General features: G+C 47.9%; 1 protein-coding gene and 1 pseudogene across 1 annotated transcript; both read right to left on the minus strand.

Moving 5' to 3' along the window:
* Positions 1-5,483: 5,483 nt before the first annotated feature.
* On the minus strand, positions 5,484-6,515 carry LOC119343565 (non-seed lectin-like). The gene has a single exon (XM_037614465.1). It carries the CDS (start codon positions 6,504-6,506, stop codon positions 5,583-5,585), a length of 924 nt encoding a protein of 307 aa, XP_037470362.1. The 5' UTR covers positions 6,507-6,515; the 3' UTR covers positions 5,484-5,582.
* A 5,181-nt stretch (positions 6,516-11,696) lies between these two features.
* LOC119343564 lies at positions 11,697-21,862 on the minus strand (annotated as a pseudogene).
* Between the last annotated feature and the right edge of the window lie 458 nt (positions 21,863-22,320).

Here is a 22,320-nt window from a genome sequence, read left to right on the forward strand (position 1 = left end):
GCTGGGCTTGCACCGGCGGCCGCAGGGAGTCGCCGCTCCTTCGCACGCTGCGCCGCCCGCTCCGACGTCGCCGCGCGGGGGGAAGCGGACCTGAGCTTGCCTGGGCTTGCACCGGCGGGCAGCTGCGGCGGGGAAGCTGCTTGGGCTTGCACCGGCTGCCCGGCGGCCGGCCGTACGGAGTCGCCGCCGCGTCGCTCCCCGACGGAAAACAGAGTTTGCGGCGCCGGCTCGCCGATGGGCCTGCCACGTTGATTTAGGGTTTGTGAGTCCCCACTTTGATTGGGCTTTGTAAGCCCCTCACGGCCCACGTTGCAAAGCCCATACATTATTGCTCACGGCACTGTTTGGGTTTGGGCAAAGCCTGAAAATCGAGCTGAATTTTGCATGAATATAATAATTCGCTCAAAGCAATTCGAATTTGTATTTACGGAACGGCTAACTTGACTGTAATTTTGTGAACTCAGTCAAAATTCTCCACCTATGCATTTACCGAAACCGGCGTCTTTTGCGGAGATTAATTCAACTCCTGATGGATAACTTCAGTAACGGAACGAGATTGTGATCACCATATGCTACAGTACCATGCAATGTGCGATGGTTTAGGGGTTTTGCCTCATCTCACAACTTGTGCCATCACCGTAGTGTATTTCATCTAGAACATCAACATGTGCCGACGTGCGGGAGAGCAGGTCTCCGGAATCGTTCATCCTTGTGATCCTACACCAGGAGAGGAGTGGATGAATTAGGTTTTAGGGAAGCTCTATGACGACTGGTCAAGTTTGTCACCATGGGTCGACTTTCGTCCAAGTCAGGCGGCGCTACCATCATCATCTTCAACGACATCTACATCATGTCATCACCAACATCGTAGTCAACACCGTCGCTCCAACAACATCTACGACTACCAACGAACAATACATGCGTCGTGATCCATACATTTCTCGAATTATGGTTGTTGTTATATGTGCGATGCTCTGTGCATGTTTTCGATATCTACTTGGTCAATATCTACTTGGTCAATCGTTATGTGCTGAAAACTGAAAAACACATTTTTCACTTCACGGAAAATTCACATGAAAGCTTTCTTTTCCACAGAAGAAGGCCAGAACACAGCCAAAATCAACTGCCTTCCTACCTATGGAGTGTTAGAGATATATTTGGGTTACATGTATTTGATAGTATAGGATTTGTTAACCGTCTCCTACCTTATCTTCAGGAGAGGCTTCTTGTCCTTCAAGTCTTGTACTCAATATATACTCGCCCTCGACGCTCAATAATACATCCATCATATTCCGTTGATCCCTCCCTCTCCCTTCTAACATGGTATCAGCCTAACCGCTCCAAACCCTAGCTGCCGCCCACGGCTTCCGCCCTACGCGCCGCCCCCGGGGCGGTCGGCCTCCATGACCGCCGCCTGCTACCCTATTTTGTTCTCGTTTAATCTTCATGGAATAAAAACTCCTAATGTAATGAGGTGCTTGATCTCAGAGGCAAGATGGCCATAAGCTGATCATACCAAACCCTCTCCAGACAAAGTAGCCAGTGCCTCCAAAGAATTTGATTGTACAATCACTGGTCCTTCCGAATGTTGTATTGCTAGTGCCATGCCTTGCATTAACACATGGATTTTGGCCTCCAAAGCATCATTGCAGTCGAATAAAACCTATACGTAGCAAATATAACACTTTCGTCGGGCCTTCTTAGAATCATACCAGCCGCTGTTGTCCTATCCGTTCTAAAAACTTGACTGTAATTTTTTGAACTCAATCAAAATTATTCTCCACCTATATATTTACCGAAACCGGCATCTTCTGCGGGCATAAATTCAGTTCTTGATGGATAACTTCAGTAACGGAATGAGATTGTGATCATCGTATGCTACAATACCATGCAATGTGCGATGGTTTAGGGCTGCCTCATCTCACAACTCCAGGGGCGAGGTCAAAAGGGCCTTTCACCGCCTCGCGCTGCAGTACCATTCGGACGTCGCGCGCCAAGAAAACAACGACAACGTGGACTTCCAGGGGATCAACGTGGCGTACTAGAGGGTGATGAGCAACATGCGGGAGGCGGAGGCAACGCTCGAGTACTGGCGCCGCTGCTACGGCCTCGCCGATGAGGACCTCGACCGCTACTGCCGCTACCTCAACGACAAGGACGACTGGACGAGGACGACTGGTTCGCCGACCTCTGAAATGGCGCCTGCAAGATTCTTGCCATGGCAGAGGCAGCGGCACTGTAAATTAATCTGTAGTATGCCACTCTCTACACCTCCGCTGTTTTATCGTGGAGGGAAGAGGCGTAGTAGAATGAAATTCAGGGTTCTAATTATTGTAATTTAAACATTCTTATTTCCACTATGAAGATAAGAAAACATAGCAGGAATTAATCTACAGTTGTGATTTGTGACTCGGGAACGCCTCTTCCCTTTGGATTTCCAAAGGAAGAGACGCCTCTTTCGTTTTCAGTGATAGTGGCACAGTGGCCCTGACTAGTGACTGCTGGATGCTTGATAATAAGAAGAAAGTTTAATACAAGACTGTCGTCCAGAGGCGATTTTTTTTTTGAAAGACTACTAGCTGGCGGTCGACCAATCAACAACTCTTGTTTGACTCTTAGCAAAAATAGTTGGCGGCATTGAAGGATGGTTCCGGAAGACACACGCATTTCTTTCATTCCATAGCGCCCAAGCGACAAGAATGACAAGTGCGGCCATCACTTTACTCTGTTTGCCTGATGGATGAGTCACCGCAAGCTACCACTCCGAGAGAGCGAGTTGAAATTTACCCAGTGATCAGCATTCAAGAAGTTTAGGCCAAGCCAATCCCAAACCACTTCCAAATGTGAACGGAGAGACAACGCCTGAATATAATGTGAGCGGCAGTCTCTGGCTCCCTTCTACAAACCTGACAAAGCCCATAATTTGGCCATCCTCTTCTCTGAGTCAGTAGTCCAAATGGTAGGTCCCATGGATATGCCGAGGCAGTGGTGTAGTTGCCATGCATGGTGAGCTTCCAAGTTATAGTGTCGGCGACCTCATCGGTAAGGTTGACCTCCTATAGCATCATCCAAAGGGAGAAAAACTCTTGCAATTGAGTTACATTCATACCGGCAGAGGTGTTTATATTTCTTATCCAAGTCTCACCCGACATGGTGCTCTTGACGTTCCCATTAGTGGAATTTGAGATTCCGAAAATAGAAGGGGTGATGTCCTGTGGCTTGCGCCCCCAAGCCGTGGCGCATGCCAAAATTTTGCCATCCGCCCATCACGAAGTTTTACCGATGTCAGCAAGTAGAAAAGGTCCAACACATACTGTGGCCATTTCAAACAAAAAGCGGTCATGAATTTATCTTGATTCAAGATCCCCAGCCCTCCGCGGTTGGTTGGCCGACAAACAATATCTCAATTGATTTTGCATTGGCCACCAGGCACTTTATCCGTACCAGCCCAAAAGAAGGCTCTGAAGTAACAATGGCATAGATTGTACTTCGCGGCAGGAAAATGGAGGTTATGTGGTAATTAAGTTGAGAGGTCAGGACACACTTGATCAAAGAACATCTTCCCACGACTTGGTTTAGATCTGAGAAGATATATGTTACTTAAAGATGCATTTTTTGGTTAATAAATACTACTCGCCATATTGAGTACTACCTCCGTCCTAGTTTTTAGGTCCCCTTTATAATTTGTGTCAAATTTTGACCAAAGATTTAACTAATAAAATGTTAATGCTTTCAATGATATAACTTTTTGTGACATGCATGAACATTTTGTTAGTTCAATATATGGTAAAAAATTGGCATGAAATACAATGGGGACCAATAAACTAGGACGGAGGTAATACTATAGTGAAGATGCAATATCAATTGTAGTGGTCACCAATTGATTAAGAGTAATGCGTCATAAGTGCTCAAAAATTATTCAAATCTCATCCTCCCAAGTTGACATCAATGATTAATGCTCATGGCATGCCAAAAGCCTTGATCCACACAATTCAGTATGCCGAGGGTGATGTATAACTTCAAAATAAAACACATTTGTTTCTTTCTCTATTTCTTGTTGGGTTTCTTTTACAGCAGTATTTTACATGCATGTAAAATACCCCACTATACTAGGCTAGGACAGGTAAGGCAACACGCCCCGGTGATGCCTTGAATCGAAACTGAAGAAATAAAAGTGTAACATAGAAATGAATTTTTTTTTTGATAAAAATCTGTTATTAAAGCAGGGCAACGTAAGCAAGAATAACTTGTAAGCAGCGAATCTACTAAATTGGAGAATGAAAAAACAGAGAATAAGATGGAAATAAGCATATTTACTAAAATTCAGAAAAATATTGGGTACAATATGGAAGCATGTCATGTTTCAAGGGGGATAACAGTGACAATAAAGTTAAGGAGAAGGGGAAATCAAAGGTAATGGAAGCAATTCAGTTGGCGCAAGATGCAGCCGAAATATGTTTCAGAAGACCTTTTTTTTTGGTGTCATGCATATAGTAATATAAACTGGTCGATTCAATAAACCAAGCAATGCATGGCCATATTTCGGAAGCAATGCATGGTTCTCTCCAGATCAAGGAAAATGGAAACATATGCCTGCTCCCTCACACGAAATGAAGCAAACTCTATTCCGAAAGAAGCATATGCATTACAATGAAGAAACACAAATGGTTAAGAAGCATGAAGAACATGGTGCAGTTACATATATACTATCAGTTGGAAGCATGGATATATGAAAATAAAATCCTAAAAGATGTTGCCCCTAAAATTGGGAAGCACATGTGCTTCATGTACGTAATAAATTCAAAGATAATAGTCGATGAATGAGCCATGCAGTACACAATGGAGTGCCCAAATTTGGGGCCAGCAAAAGGGAATGCACATAGCGTACAAAATTTAGAACATACAAATAAATCAGAGAGCGGTACATCAAGAATTCTTGGACTCAATACCAAGGTTAGATGAGGATGGTGTCTGCGGAAGATGGGGGTCGAGGGGGCAAATCCAGTTGTCTTACTTACGTGATGGCTTCGTTCCTCAACCGGGCGGACCCTCCGCCACGATGAACCAGAAGCCGTGTGCCATGAAGGTACTATAGATGCTCCAGGCGGCAAATGGGTTGTGAGCTCATTCCTTTGTGTGCGCCAGGTTACTCTCAAGGTCCAAGGGGGAATGACTGGATCGTGGCGGATGGATTCGGAGTGAGAGCTCAGGGATGGAGGTGATCCGGGAGCACGCTATGGAGACGGGGACGAGGGACGCCTGGCGTGGGTTTAGGGCAGGTGCATTATTACGGGAGTGATTATGGGTGAATAGGTGGCGAGAAAATCTCCCAGATTTGGAAACATATCTACGAAGGTGATGCGTCATAAGTGCTCACACATTATTCAAATCTCACCCTCCCAAGTTGACATCAATGATTAATGCTCATGACATGCGAAAAGCCTTGATCCACACAATTCAGTATGCCGAGGGTGATGTATAGCTTCAAAATAAAACTCGTTTGTTTCTTTCTCTATTTGTCACGGGCTTTTTTACAGCGAGACTGAAATCCAATTAAAGTTCTTTACATGCATGTAAAAAAACTAGGCTAGGACAGCCAAGGTAACACGATCCGGCGATGTCTTGAATCGAAACTGAAAACCTATTCGGACACACCTCGTCGTGATCGTTCCTAGGAATAATAGGACTAATGCTATCTTCTTGTGGTTGTAGCTGCTGATTGGGAGATGAGGAGGTTCGGAAGGCTGAGGAGATGCCTCCTGCTTGGACTCCGGCAGAGTGGAACCGAACGACCACGACCGTATCCGGTGCATCCCGGCAAAGGCGGCGGCGGAGAAGCCAACCGCGACCTCCTCCGGTAGAATTCTGCGCAGATCAACGGTTGCATTGGCCTGGTACAGGGCGCCGTCGATGAGTAGAGCAGCAGCCAGCGTCCTGGAGTCGTTGTGGTATTTCACGGTGGCCTCCATGACACTGGACGTCGTGAGGTTCTTGCCGGGCCATGTCGCCGTCGTGTGCGCGGGCGCCGTGGAGTTGCTGGAGCTGATGTCGATGCCGACATGGTTGAGGAAAGCGTCAAACCCTACCGTCACGATGGCCAGGCCGGCGCCGGCGCTGCTGCTGCTGCTGCACGGGACGTCCACGGAAGGGAGGTGGCCGAGGAAGAAGGCCATCCTATTCCTATCGCCTGGCTGCTGCGGTGGGCTGTCCTTGTCCTTGTCTGGGGTGATCTGGAATGAGAAGGCGGTGGCGAAGCTAGCCGCCTCGCCGGTGGCGCCGTTCCACAGCGGCACTTTGTACCGGTACAACGCCCGGCTATTCTTCGACAGTTCGAGCGCTGGTGGGCTGATGAGTACGTCGCCGGAGGCAATGATCGACGAGCCTGCACCGGCGTCGGAGAAGTCGAGGCTGAAGGAGAGCGAGAAGGCCCCGCGCGGAGCGAGGTAGAGGCATAGCAACGAAGCGAGGACTAGGGTGGCGGTCGGACGACGGCGGCGAGAGCCCATTGCTTGGCCGTGGTGCTTGGGAGAGAGGAACCATGAGGAGCATCATGAAATAGGGAACGGGATTTAGTGGCGGAGTAGTTAGTTGTCATGGTCAAATTTAGAGCATAAATGGTGAACACGAAAGGAACTAGAGAGCCCACGGATTGATGGCATTGTCGTTGAAATTTTCTAGATAAGGCCATTAGATTACACAGGATCTAGTCACTATCATACTATTAGAGTCAATTACACCACAAGTGTCTAAACTTGGCAAAAAAATTCACTTTGATGCTGAAACTTGTGGTGTACAGATATGTGGTGACAGAACTTGGCTTCGTCAGAATCAGGTTTGCATACATACTGAACGCTGACGAGGCGTGCCAGCGAGGCGCGGGGCCCTTTGTCAGTGGCTGGAAGGCGCGGGCAAAGGCGTGTGGCCTGTCCATTTGCGGCGAACCCCCTGAATGTTTTATTTTTGACACAAAAAAGACCCTGCAGAGCACAACGCTAATTGAAGATTGCTAAATGTGCCAAGAAGCGATACTGTGCGTTTTTAGTTCGTTTCCTCCCAACATCCTACTGGTAACATGCGTCATTCTTGCACTAACAGATCTTTGGTTCGAATCCCAGATCCCTCAATTATTTTGTGTATGCAGTTTTGGCAACAAAAAAATCAGTTGTGCTCACTATAAATTCAGAGAAAAGCATAGGCATCAGTTTCAGAGAAGATATTGCAACATGGAGGGCTACTGGCTGTGTTGGTGATCTCTGCCAACTTGTTTTTCCTCTTCTTTGGTGTTTTTTGCTTGCCGCTTGTGGCTGGGCTTCGCCTCTGCTTATTCAGTGTGTATACAGAGTTTAAATCTGACTGCAGTTCTAGATCGCCTAGACTGTCTAGGCTAGCTGTAATCTCCCCTTTTTTCTATCTAATAAAAGATCGGCCTATGGCCCTTCAATAGTTTTTGACAGCATAATTTCAGTCAGTACAAATTCAGAAAATGCAATTTGTGTATGCAGTTTTTGATAGCAAAAATTCAGTTTTACTCAGTATAATTTCAGAGAAAGCATAAGCTTAATTTTGTTCCAGAGATTGCACATACAGTTTTTGATAGCAAAACTTCAGAAAATGCATTTTTGTCAATAACACAGGAAACAAAAAACATCGAAAAATTTGCTCACTATAAATTCAGAGAAAAAGCATAGGCATCAGTTTGTTCTGGAGATGTTATATACAGTTTTTGACAGCAAAATTTCAGTCAGTAGAAATGCAGAAAATGCAATTTGTGTATGCTGTTTTTGACAACAAAAATTCAATTGTACTCAGTACAATTTCAGAGAAAAGCATAATTAAGCATAATTTTGTTCGGGAGATTGCGCATATAGTTTTTGATAGCAAAAATTCAGAAAATGCATTTTTGTCAGTAACATGGAAACAAAAAACATCAGTTTTTGACAGGAGAATTTCAAACTTGATAGCAGCAGAACATTATTTTGTCCAACCTCAGGTTACTTCATACAAGTCTAATTAAATAGAGCAGCAAAACACATGTTCAGATCCTCACATTACAGCATAAATAAAAGGGAAATTAGTCTTATAACATGTCTTATAACATGAACTAATTCACTTTGCATTGTGATCTATAAGGTTTGGAAATCATCAACCCACTCCTCTTCTGGTGCATTTTGTGTGACTGGCTCCTCTTCTGCTTGCACATAAGAACTTTCTGAATTTGGTCCAAACATAAGGTTCCACAACCCAACACCTGGTCTGGTATATTCTTCCCCTGCTCCTCTTCGAGCTGCTTGGTTGGTTGCTCCTCTGCCTGCTCTGCTAGCTGATCCTCTAGCTCCCCTTCCACCTCTATTGTGTGTTGTTCCAGAACCCCTTCCTCCCCTAGTAGCTGCTCCACCAGCTTCTCTACCTCCCCTGCCAGCTGCTCCACCAGCTCCTTACCTCCCCTACCAGCTGCTCCACCAGCTCCAGCGGCTCTTCTCTTTCTTCCTCTTGAAATCGCAGCAACTTGGTTGCTTGACTGTGGTACATCTTCTAGCTAGTATGTCTTCAGTGACTCCTCTTCTTCTAACCCTACCACTTGACATAGCAGTTGTAACCCTGGGAGGGGTATTTCATTTCTTGCTTGTGCAACAAATGTTGATTCTGGATCCATGTGTGCATGGACTGTGTGTGGCACTATGTTCTAAACAAAGTAGAAATGACATGTTAGTGTATGTTGCCAAGTGTACAATGTAGAAGCAAAGCGAGTTCATCAACATGTTTCAACTTACAGAAATGATTGTAGGATCATCATACGCCTCTTCTTCATCGTGTGCAATATTTGTAGGTTGAGGTGCATCTCCGTTGGTCTCCTCCCACTTCTTATGGCCTTTCTTGTTGTGATATGCACTTCCACAAAGAGAGCAGTGCATGGTTACACCATGCTTTGTCAGCTTCTTCCCACCTTCTTTCATCAACTTCTCCTCTAGATCTTTCTTCCTGTTCCTCCTTGGTCTGCCCATTACCTTAGTGTACACAGGTGGATGTACATCAATGCCATGCATCTTAGTCCAATGCTCTTGGTCCCTCACCGGCTTTACATTGAAAGCATATGCCTTTTTGTATGTCCCTACTGAGTAGCACTCATGCACCAAGCTTGCAGGATCAATTCTCTCATTTCTAGCACAAGCAATAGCATGGTGACAAGGAATGCCGGATAGGTCCCATCTTTTGCAGTCACACGTTTCCATTTCCAAGTCCACTATGTACGAGTGGTTCATTGACACAACCTTGAACACGTTCTGACCAGCTCCAAAGACCATGCAGTTTGCAGTCCAATCAGTGTACTTGTCCATCTTTTTCTGAATTTTTGGGGCATGTGTTTCCATGTCTTAGGGCATGTGTGCTGATCACAGTATTTCTTGATCACAAAGCTACTTTTCCTGTTATCCATCCCTGCTTTCAAGTACCATGGGCAATTATCAATGCATACTGCTTCTACTGTGGTTGATGTGTTTCTTGTCTTTTTTATTGCAACTCTATTTCCAGTGCTATAAGAGGTAATAGCATGCCTCAACTCCTCAACAGTACCAAACACCATACCTAATCTGAATACAGGGGCATTCAAATCAGTTTCTGGATTGAAAGCCTTGAAGTTGTACTTGAGTTTGCCCCTCTCTTCTTTGGATAACATTATGGTTGGATCATCTAGAGCATCTTCTGCTAGCTCTGTTTCATAGTCACATGTATAAACCTTTTCCCTGTGATCATCCACCTCTTTGTCAACATGTTCCTCAAACAGATCATCGTCCCCATCCATTATATCATAATCACAATGATCAAACCAATCAACTTCATAGTCAATGTGCTCTGCAGGGTCTTTTTCGTGTAAAAAATAAAACATTCAGGGGGTTCGCCGCAAATAGACATGCCACACGCCTCTGCCCGCGCCTTCCAGCCACTGACAAAGGGCCCCGCGCCTCGCTGGCACGCCTCGTCAGCGCTCAGTACATTTGCAAACCCGATTCTGATCGTACATGCACGACGAAGCCAAGTTCTGTCACCACATATCTGTACGCCACAAGTTTCAGCACCAAAGTGAATTTTCTTGCCAAATTTAGACACTTGTGGTCCTTATTATCACCATACCGGTTGTCTTTGTGCTTTATTTTGCTCCGTTTGCGAGCTGTAAGACCTTTGTGATGACTCTTTCTGGATTTTTAATAAAAAGGCCGCATGCATCATCATGATGCAGAGGCCGCGGGTATACCTCCATTTCCAAAAAAATACTGTTTTACTTTACTGTTTAATAATCCCAACTGAACCAAGTTTAAGAACGACGAGTCAGCTGCCTGTAGTTGACCTTAATTGGTAGTCAGAAAAGCTACCAGCAAGATGCCTCTCATGATTTAGAGTTTTGACAAATCAGTTTTATGAACCAAGTTTAGTAACGTGTAGATGAGTACTACTCCGTATTTCTTTAGAGTGTACACCGGCTGAGCTTCTTGGTTGGCGGGACGTCCGAGCACTGTTTGCACGTGAAGAGAAAATTATATGCATGTACTCTGACTGCACATACTGTAGGAGGCTGGATATGTCGTATCTGCGAGCGTGCTAGAGTTACTTGTATTACTGTACATGTAGGCCTGCAAATCAAAATGGCATGTCAGCCTAGGTACGGATCGCGAGGCAAGACAGGTACAACCAACGGACAGGATAGTAGGGTGTACCTACACCCGAGAGTAGAAAAGCCACTCTTTCAACCTCTTTCCTCCCTCAACCGGGCGGACCCTCTGCCAGGATGAACCAGAAGCCGTGTGCCATGAAGGTACTATAGATGCTCCAGGCGGCAAATGGGTTGTGAGCTCATTCCTTGTGCGCGTATGTAGAAGGAGCACGGCCACCGGATGGGACGACGCACCGGCCAGGTTACTCTCAAGGTCCAAGAGGGAATGACTGGATCGTGGCGGATGGATTCGGAGGTAATAAATTCATGTACATGTGCTTCATGTACGTAATAAATTCAGAGGTAATAGTCGATGAATGAGCCATCCAGTACACAATGGAGTGCCCAAATTTGGGGCCAGCAAAAGGGACTATGCAACCATATGCACATAGCGAACAAAACTTAGAACATACAAATAAAGCAGAGAGGGGTACATCAAGATTTCTTGGACTCAATACCAAGGTTAGATGAGGATGGTGTCTGCGGAAGATGGGGGTCGAGGGGGCAAATCCAGTTGTCTTACTTACGTGATGGCTTCGTTCCTCAACCGGGCGGACCCTCCGCCACGATGAACCAGAAGCCGTGTGCCATGAAGGTACTATAGATGCTCCAGGCGGCAAATGGGTTGTGAGCTCATTCCTTTGTGTGCGCCAGGTTACTCTCAAGGTCCAAGGGGGAATGACTGGATCGTGGCGGATGGATTCGGAGTGAGAGCTCAGGGATGGAGGTGATCCGGGAGCACGCTATGGAGACGGGGACGAGGGACGCCTGGCGTGGGTTTAGGGCAGGTGCGATTATTACGGGAGTGATTATGGGTGAATAGGTGGCGAGAAAATCTCCCAGATTTGGAAACATATCTACGAGGGTGATGCGTCATAAGTGCTCACAAATTATTCAAATCTCACCCTCCCAAGTTGACATCAATGATTAATGCTCATGACATGCCAAAAGCCTTGATCCACACAATTCAGTATGCCGAGGGTGATGTATAGGTTCAAAATAAAACTCGTTTGTTTCTTTCTCTATTTCTCACGGGCTTTTTTACAGCGAGACTGAAATCCAATTAAAGTTCTTTGCATGCATGTAAAAAAACTAGGCTAGGACAGCCAAGGTAACACGATTCGGTGATGTCTTGAATCGAAACTGAAATCCTATTCGGACACACCTCGCCGTGATCGTTCCTAGGAATAATAGGACTAATGCTATCTTCTTGTGGTTGTAGCTGCTGATTGGGAGATGAGGAGGTTCAGCAGGCTGAGGAGATGCCTCCTGCTTGGACTCCGGCAGAGTGGAACCGAACGACCACGACCGTATCTGGTGCATCCCGGCAAAGGCGGCGGCGGAGAAGCCAACCGCGACCTCCTCCGGTAGAATTCTGCTGAGATCAACGGTTGCATTGGCCTGGTACAGGGCACCATCGATGAGGAGAGCAACAGCCAGCGTCCTGGAGTCGTTGTGGTATTTCACGGTGGCCTCCATGACACTGGACGTCGTGAGGTTCTTGCCGGGCCATGTCGCCGTCGTGTGCGCGGGCGCCGTGGAGTTGACGGAGCTGATGTCGATGCCGACATGGTTGAGGAAGGCGTCAAACCCTACCGTCACGATGGCCGGGCCTCCGCCGGCGCTGCTGCGCGGGACGTCCACGGAAGGGTGGTGGCCGAGGAAGAAGGCCATCCTACCGCCTGGCTGCTGCGGCGGGCTGTCCTTGTCCTTGTCTGGGGTGATCCGGAAAGAGAAGGCGGTGGCGAAGCTAGCCACCTCGCCGGCGGCACCGTTCCACAGCGGCACTTTGTACCGGTACGACGCCCGGCTGTTTTTCATCAGCTGGAGCGCCGGTGGACTGACGAGTGCGTCGCCAGCCACGACGATCGACGAACCGGCGCCGGCGTCGGAGTAGTCGAGGCTGAAGGAGAGCGAGAAGGCCCCGCGCGGCGCGAGGTAGAGGCATAGCAACGACGCGAGGACCAAGGTGGTGGTCGAACGACGGCTAGAGCCCATTGCTTGGCCGTGGTGCTTGGGAGGGAGGAACCATGAGGAGCATCATGAAATAGGGAAAGGGATTTAGTGGCGGAGTAGTTAGTTGTCATGGTCAAATTTAGAGCACAAATAGTGAGCACGAAAGGAACTAGAGAGCCCACGGATGATGGTGTTGTCGTTGAAATTTTCTAGATAAGGCCATTAGATTACACAGGATCAAGTCGCCATCGTACTATCATATAAGTAAAGTCTAATGGTCGTTCAACAAAGCGGTTGACACACTTGACTTTTTTCTTATTCTTATCTTTTTTTATTTACTCATCAAGTTTTGCTTTCCTTGTTACATACCGAATATAAGAGGACACAAGCAGGTCGAACAAGTTCACAGCCATTCATTCAGTCTTCAGAAGCAACGTATGTGAGGCTCACAGCTAACATACAACTAATACTCTAGGTCACAGCCACAACTTGCTACGGGGCAACAGCTACAAGGTATTACAATGTACTCCCTCCGTCCCAAAATTCTTGTCTTAGATTTGTCTAAATACGGATGTATCAAGTCACGTTTTAGTATTAGATAGATTCATATCTAGTCAAATATAAGACAAGAATTTTGGGATGGAGGGTGTACTACTAAGCAAACTAGAAGAACGCCCGTGCGTTGCAACGGGGCCACATTAACTTTAAGAGTTCAATATTACGACATTGGCGACCTTTTTTACCATCAAATCCTCACACACACAGACACACACTCTCCCTCCGTCTTCCTCACTCTCTATCCCCCTCTCCCTCTCTCTCTAACACACACACATATCCATCTTTTTGGGTACGGAATCATAATCCATCTATTTCACACATACACGCTAGTGCATAACAATATGGATTATGTGTATTATATTTGCCACTAGAACTGAGGGAATTAATTTCATGTAAATCGACCAGCCACAGCTCCAAGAATACGCGGACGAGGTGGCTCGGGTCGGCGTCGGCGCCGTCCAGCGCGGGCCACGGGCCCGCTTCCAAGTGCACGTGCAATGCATATCTTCACAAATATTATAACCAGATGTGAGAAATCACATGCATAGAAAAGACATTCTGATAGCAATCCAAATACCATACTCAATTGAATACCTAACCTGGACAATACTCTTATTTCTATGCGCCAAAAAAAAATGGAATAGCAAAGCTAAGTATGCCTACATACGCTCAGATTATATATAAGAATCTTGCGTGAACAATTGCAACAAAGCACTAAGCAGCGATAAATTTAAATAAAAAATCCATTAACTATGCAGGCAACAGGCTTGTTACAACATAGAGAGATAGGAAAATGTCACCTTCAGTAATGTAGCGCAAAGGAGTGGAACGAAGCATGAATGAGCGGTTGTCTGTTCTTCTCCATGTACATGGATCAGCAGTAGAGGCCAAGTATATAAGTACTTGATCGAACTCCACACTCCACTCTTCGTGTACGGAGAGCCATGTCATCTTCTCGCCGCTGCAGCATGGGAGGACGGCTGGTTCACGTGACCCTCCAGCTGGGGGATCCATGGTGGCTGACCGTCGAGCTCGAGGCAGAGAAGTTGAGGGCAGTAGTGGCAAGATCCATGCCGGCCAACCGGGCGAAGAGGAGGTCGTCGGGGAGGGACACATCGGCAAGATCCGGTCACCACGCGACCTGAAGAGCAACAGTGATCTCCACAAACTGTAGGCCGACGGCGTGCTCCATCCCCTGCGATGGGGTGACCATGGCGGTGGCCACAGCTCCTCATGCTCACCTCGATCTTGGCGACACACCCTGAGTGTAGGAGGCAGCAACGACCTCGACGAAATCATGGCCTCCATCCCGGAACGCAATCATGTCGCTCTAAATAAATGGATTCAATCATGTGACTCTAATTACTTCGGATTGTTATGTGCACACTAAGCGGGGTGCAGTTAGGAAAGAAAATGTTCTCTAATTAAAGTGATTGAGTGATTTAAGGTAAGGTTAATTAATTTAGATTTGATTTTTAGTGATTGTTAGTAAAGTACGATGCGTCTTTAAAATCTTTTATTTTTTTCCTTAAAATATATTATTTGTTTCCTAAAGAAATTTGCAATAATGGAAGATATCGGTTGATTTGGATAAGTTAGTAAATTTAAATCCGTGATTGCGTGCACGTTTGGAAAGTGCTGATCTCTACAAGCTGTAGGCCGACGGCGTGCTCCATCCCCTGCGATGAGGTGACCATGGCGGTGGCCACAGCTCCTCATCCTCGCCTCGATCTCGGCGACACACCCTGAGTGTAGGAGGCAGCAACGACCTCGACGAAATCATGGCCTCCATCCCGGAACGCAATCATGTCGCTCTAAATAAATGGATTCAATCATGTGACTCTAATTACTTCGGATTGTTATGTGCACACTAAGCGAGGTGCAGTTAGGAAAGAAAATGTTTTCTAATCAAAGTGATTGATTGATTTAAGGTAAGGTTAATTAATTTAGATTTGATTTTTAGTGATTATTAGTAAAGTATGATGTGTCTTTAAAATCTTTTATTTGTTTCCTTAAAATCTATTATTTGTTTCCTAAAGAAATTTGCAATAATGGAAGGTATTGGTTGATTTGGATAAGTTAGTAAATTTAGATCCGTGATTGCGTGCACGTTTGGAAAGTCTTGATTTGCAAGGAAAGAGCCGAGGGATAAATAAACCGGTGAATAAGAAACCATCATCGAAAAAAATCTACGACGGTTAACCTACGAAAAAAAACCGGACGAAAGTGGTGGGACGAAAAAAAACCTGAAAGCGAGATTACCAACTGCTCCATTAGGAGTAGAGATTAACAAGAGAAATATGATTACCTGACTAAGCAAAGAAAACGAGCGAGCCGCCTTTTTGGTTAAAATCGTCGCCTTCATCAGGTCCGCAGAAAGACAAGGCCCGATGTTCTTTCCTGACAACAGGTGGAGAAAAGGAGTGAACTGATCTGATCACCTGGACGCCTCCAGAGGTTTAACCGGCATGGTGTAAGGAGAATCCCAATCCGCGCCGAAGACATCCTGCAGCTGAGAAACAATGGAGGGGTCGTACATTGCGAAGCTCACTCCAGCCGTGGTGTAGAAGTAGTCCCAGATGAGGTTGCTGGTGCCGATGTTCGCCCTCACATCGCTGACGGCGTACTTGCCATGGTTCACCCGGGTGAAGTCGGGGTAACGGTTCCCCGTCGGGGCGCCGTGAGCCAAGGCAGGTCCGGTCTCGTTGTACCCGGGAACCAAGTAGTAGTGTAGTACCTGACCTCGACCTTGTCGCCGCAGTGGTTGTATTTCGAAGACGCGCAGAGGATGTTTGAGTACAGGAGGCTCTTCAAGTATTTTTCGGTGCTTGGGATGAAGTGTGTCCAGTAGGCTACAAGCAGCCTCACTGTTGCGTTCTTGGAGAATATTACCTATCAATGGTCAATTCATCACCAATCAGTACATGAATTCAGAATTGATAAGTAGAGATAAACTGCACGAGAATACTCTAATTCGCATTTTTTAATTGATCTAGACATTTGATGCTCTATATTAAATGTCAACTTGCAGCCTGTAAGACAATAGGCTTTGGGGAGAACCGGCACAACCCTCTAGAGGTGGCCTATCACACATATATATATATATAATGAGATGGTATACAACGTTACAATATACACATGTAAATACAGTCTAACACCCTCCCTCAATCTTAGCCACTTTCTAATGAATCTAGAAGGGTAAGATTGCGCCTGCAAGTCTCAAACTGTGGCAAAGGCAATGGCTTGGTGAAGATGTCAGCAAGTTGATCCTTGGAAGAAATAAACTTGATCTGTAGTTGCTTCTGAGAGACACGTTCACGCACAAAGTGATAGTCAACTTCAATGTGTTTCGTTCGGGCATGGAATACCGGATTTGCAGAAAGGTATGTAGCACCGATGTTATCACACCAAAGAACAGGAGGCTGTGATTGGGGTATACTTAACTCCTGAAGCAAGGACTGTACCCAGATGATCTTTGATGTGGCATTGGCCACAGCCTTATACTCAGCCTCAGTACTGCTACGCGAGACAGTAGCCTGTTTCCGAGCACTCCAGGCAATCAGGTTAGAGCCAAAGAAGACAGCATAACCCCCCGTGGATCGCCTGTCATCCGGATTGCCAGCCCAGTCTGCATCAGAATATGCTGAAAGACAACCAGAGTCAGACGGCCGAATATGCAAACCATGAGCCACCGTGAAACGAATATAGCGCAAAATCCGCTTAACAACAGACCAATGAGTGTCACGGGGTGACTGCAGATACTGGCAGACTCGGTTAACAGCATAGGAAATGTCTGGTCGCGTGATCGTCAAGTACTGGAGCCCACCAACAATACTCCTGTACTCTGTCGTATCAGAAGAAGAAAGAAGCACACCATCAACAGCATTGAGCTTATCAGTGGTAGACATGGGTGTAGTCGTCGGTTTGCACTTAAGCATCCCAGCTCGCTGCAAAAAATCCAGAGAGTACTTCTTCTGCGTCATAACAAGGCCAGCAGCACGAGAAGTAACCTCCACACCAAGAAAGTAATGAAGCTTCCCAAGGTCCTTGACCGCAAAATCAGCACCAAGTGAGCGAACAAGCGCAGTAGCAGCCGACTGAGAGGAGCTGACCAAAATGATATCATCTACATAGACCAACAAGTACATAGTAACCTCAGGCCTTTGAAGAAGAAACAATGAGGAGTCAGCAGTTGATGATGCAAAACCATGAGCACGAAGAGCCATTGCAAGACGAGCATGCCAAGCACGAGGAGCCTGCTTCAGACCATAAATTGCCTTGAACAGACGACAGAGATGATCAGGGCGATCCGGATCAGAGAAACCCGGAGGCTGGCGCATGTAGACCTCCTCCGCCAAGACACCATGAAGAAAAGCATTTTGAACATCAAGCTGACGAAGAAACCAACCTCGAGTAACAGCCAGAGAGAGAAGAAGTCTGATGGTAGTAGGCTTGACCACTGGACTGAAGGTGTCTTCATAGTCAAGTCCAAAACGCTGTCGAAAACCACGAGCAACCAGACGAGCCTTATAGCGCTCAATGGACCCATCAGAATGCCTCTTCACTTTGAAAACCCATTTGGAATCAATGACATTTACCCGTGATTGTGGAGGAACAAGAGTCCATGTCTGATTGCGAAGAAGCACTTGATACTCCTGCTCCATGGCCTCTCTCCAATGAGGAATGCGCATAGCAGCTTGATACGTGCGTGGCTCAGAGGATGGATCTGCGAGAGCAGCAGACATGCACGCCGCTAACCAAGCAACTGTGCCATCGTGATGTTGCTTAGGCTGAAAAATGCCACTCCGACTGCGCGTATGTGGACGTAGAGCAGCAGCAGGAGCCGGCGGAGGCGAAGGTGACGGAGACGTGATGGTCGCCGGAGATGCAGGAATCACCTCAGGCGAGCTCGGGACAGACGACTCCGGGCTGCATGGCGAAGACTGGCCCGACGACAGGGGCTCAGAGGCCATGGGCGAACCGAGAGTGGGCGAGGCCAGCTCCGGTGACACCGGCCCAGACGGCCTTGGCGAGGCGAGAGCAGGCGAGGCCGGCCCTGGTGAGAAGGGCCCAGACACCCTGGGCGAGGCAGGGGCGGGCGAGGCCAGGCCTGGTGATGACTGCCCCGACGCCCTGGGCGAGACGGGGACCGAGGAGGCCGGCCCAGTCGGCGGGGTTGCAGGGCGCGACGATGGCGAAGGCAGCCCAGAAGCCAGAGGCGACCGAGCCAGGACGTCGATCGGCCGTGCATGAGCACGGAAACCGAGGCCATGCAGGGGCGCCATGTGCTCCTCATGCACAACAGAAGGTGCCGAGGATGAAGGCGATGGCGACGAAGAGGAAGATGGCACTTCCAGAATCTCCAAACGAGCCCCACGACCAGTGCCTGCACCATGGTTAGGCAACAATAGAGGAGAATATGCAACATCATCAAATTGGTCAGAAGCAACAGAGGATGAATGCATGACAGGTGGCTCGGTAGTGGACACAGGGAGTTTGGCAAAGGGAAAAACATACTCATCAAACACAACATCCCGAGAGATGTAGACACGATTAGTGGGCACATGAAGACATTTGTATCCTTTATGAAGAGAGCTATAACCAAGAAAAACACACTTCTTGGAACGAAACTCAAGCTTACGCTTGTTATATGGACGGAGATGGGGCCAGCAAGCACACCCAAACACCTTGAGAAAGGTGTAGTCCGGTTGTTCATTAAGGAGAACTTCAATGGGAGTCTTCATATTCAAAACACGAGTGGGAGTACGATTGATGAGAAAACATGCAGTGGTGAAAGCATCACTCCAAAAACGAAACGGAACAGATGCATGGGCCAAAAGAGTCAGACCAGCTTCAACAATGTGACGATGCTTACGTTCTACTGAACCATTCTGCTGATGTGTATGTGGACATGCTAAACGGTGAGTGATCCCAAGCGACTGAAAGAAGGAGTTGAGGTTGCGATACTCGCCACCCCAGTCCGACTGAACATGAACAATTTTGTGCTTGAGAAGGCGTTCAACATGTTTTTGGAACTGAACAAAAATGTCAAACACATCAGATTTACGTTTGATAAGATAAAGCCAGGTAAAGCAGCTGTAAGCATCAACAAAACTGATATAGTAATTATGACCACTAACAGAAGTCTGAGCAGGACCCCATACATCTGAAAACACAAGTTCTAAAGGATGTTTCACCTCACGACTGGACTCCGAAAAAGGAAGTTGATGACTCTTCCCCTGCTGACAAGCATCACACACTGCTACATCTTTATTACCAGACACACTAGGAAGCTCATGACGACGCAAACCATGCCGGACAATAGGTGTGGCCGGGTGACCAAGACGAGCATGCCACTGTGACGGAGATACCCGAACTCCACTGAAGACGCGAGCGACGCCAGGATGCTCTAGACGATAGAGACCTTGGCAGAGCCGCCCACTAAGAAGAATGTCCCTCGTGCCCCGATCCTTAATAAAAAGATCAAAAGGATGAAATTCACAAAGCACATTATTATCACGAGTGAGTTTAGGAACTGAAAGAAGATTACGTGTCACAGATGGAACTCGAAGAACATTGCGAAGTTGAAGACTCCTATTGGCATGTCTAGTGAGAAGTGATGCTTGACCAATATGAGAGATGTGCATACCTGCTCCATTGGCGGTGTGGATCTTGTCGGAGCCATGGTAGGGTTCACGAGTGTGAAGCTTCCCCATCTCACTGGTCAGGTGCTCTGTCGCCCCAGAGTCCATGTACCAGTGGGGATCAATGGAGTAGGACTGAGTGTGTCCTGTGGCTTCTGCGGCGGCGGACGATCAGCCATGGCGACCTGACGAGCAAAGTTGCGTGTATCCTTCCCGTCATTGCCGAGACCAAGAAAACCCCGCTGGAAGCGCTTGTGACACTTCGAGGCCCAGTGCCCATCGTGACCACAAAGCTGGCACACACGTGGACCGCCAGCCCCTGGTAGCGTCGCAGTAGGAGGAGGGGCCGAGGCGGGTGGTGGTGACTGCCCCGAAGGAGCCCTGGATGAAGCAGAGGAGCGACCACCCTTGGTGGCGGCGTTTGCCGAGAGGGCGCCGTTGCCCCTGGATCGGCGCGTCTCGACTCGTTGCTCAGTAAGCAGGAGGCGTGAAAAGACCTCGTGTGCTGGCATGGGCGTGGAGTTGCCCCTCTCATTGATGATCTCGACTAGGGCGTCATACTCCTCATCAAGACCATTGACAATAAACGAGTTGAACTCGGAGTCGGTGAGGGGCTGTCCAATGGAGGCCAGCGTATCGGCGAGACTCTTGACTTTGTTGTAGAACTCAGTGGCGGTGGAGTCAAGCTTCTGACACTCCCCAAGTTGGCGACGGAGCCCAGATACACGAGCCTGCGACTGTGCCGCAAACGAGCGCTCAAGAATAGTCCATGCCTCGTGGGACGTCTTGGCGAAGACAACAAGCCCAGCAACGGCCGGAGAGAGCGACCCCTGGATGGAGGAGAGGTTCGCCTGATCCTGCCCTGTCCAGACACGGTGAGCCGGATTATAGACCGGACCATGCACGCTGTCAACCAGCGCAGGAGGGCAAGGGAGAGAGCCGTCGACATAGCCAAGCAGGTAGTGACTCCCAAGAAGCGGAAGAACCTGCGCGCGCCAGAAGATGTAATTGTCCGACGACAACTTGATGGTGATGAGATGGCCGAAGTGAAACGGCGGCGGCGGCTGCGATCCCATCGAGGAGACTGGCTGAGGTGAGACCACCGTGGAGACAGTCAGAGGGCCAGCCGGCGCGGTGACAGAGGGCGCGATGGCCGCGGTTGATGCCGCGAAGCCTGCCAGCGCGACGTCCTCCGCCACCAGCGGCGCAGTGGCCGAGGGCGCGACAGCCGCGGTTGACGGGGCGACGGCGGTGTGGGCCACAAGCGCCTGCCCGGGCGAAGTAGCAGCCGGCGGGAGCGCGAAGAGGGAGCCGACGCTCCGTGTCCCGATCGGCGCCTGAAGGGAGGCGGCATCCAGCGGCCTCGAGAGAAGTGCCGCGAGGGAGGCCGGCAGAAAGCCGGTGGCGGTGGAGCCGGACGCAGCGGCGGACGTCATAGCAGTCGGGCGACGGCGACGGCGGTGGCGGCGGCGGCGGCGGTGGCCGCGGCGGCGGTGGCCGCGGCGGCGGTTTAGGGTTTTTAGGCGGAAGCGGACGTAACCTAGCGTGATACCATGTAAGACAATAGGCTTTGGGGGGAACCAGCACAACCCTCTAGGGGTGGCCTATCACATATATATATAATGAGGTGGTATACAACGTTACAATATACACATGTAAATACAGTCTAACACAGCCTAGGTAGTAATATATCCAAGTATGCCAATTCTACTCATACTACAGGAAGCTCTGTGTTGCCTGCATAATTGGCATAACAAATGCAGTTCAAATGCCTCTGATATCGCTGACGACAAAGATGGCCAGAACACAGTTTGAGAAGCATATTGCGATTGCCCAAGCCAATCCATGGTACTTATCCTCACCATTCCCCCAGAATTAACAGATTTGATGGTGTCGACCCAACCTTGCTCATCTGCCTGGAACTTATCAAATGACAGCTGCAAAACATGAACAATTTGAATCAGCATCAGATTCAGAACATGTGTTACAACTTACAAGATTATTCCTTGGAAAAGTGATCCGCATGTTTTAATTTCACATAGTATGACAAAAGGACACGTAACTGGAAATCGATCATTAACGCCAAGAATCATAGAGCTTGGAATAAATATTTTACAGTCTTCCGATATTCCATTGCTTGATACAAAAAATGAAAGCTATTTCATTTCTCTTCGGAAAGAGGACAACATGTGACATTACCTCAGGTGGAGCAAACGAAAGATAGCTCAAGTGGTGTTCAAAGGCATGGCATGGGCAATTTCACGGCCAAAAAAAGGGTTTCACTATAATCCTTGAAGCGGTGGCCGATCAAGAGACCTGGATTTGGCATGCTTTTTTCGAATGCCTGGATCTTTGAATGACATCAACATTGTCAACCGGTCACCATTGATGAATAAAATTGCAAATGGTGAACTGCCGCAGGTGAAGTTTATAGCTAATGGCAGTACATACAAGTAT

This window comes from Triticum dicoccoides, unplaced genomic scaffold, assembly GCF_002162155.2.
Source record: "Triticum dicoccoides isolate Atlit2015 ecotype Zavitan unplaced genomic scaffold, WEW_v2.0 scaffold1331, whole genome shotgun sequence".
Taxonomy (NCBI): Eukaryota; Viridiplantae; Streptophyta; class Magnoliopsida; order Poales; family Poaceae; genus Triticum; species Triticum dicoccoides.

Excerpts from the sequence above, each read along its gene's own strand:
- LOC119343565 (XM_037614465.1), bottom strand. The coding sequence starts at position 6,506 with ATGGGCTCTCGCCGCCGTCGTCCGACCGCCACCCTAGTCCTCGCTTCG.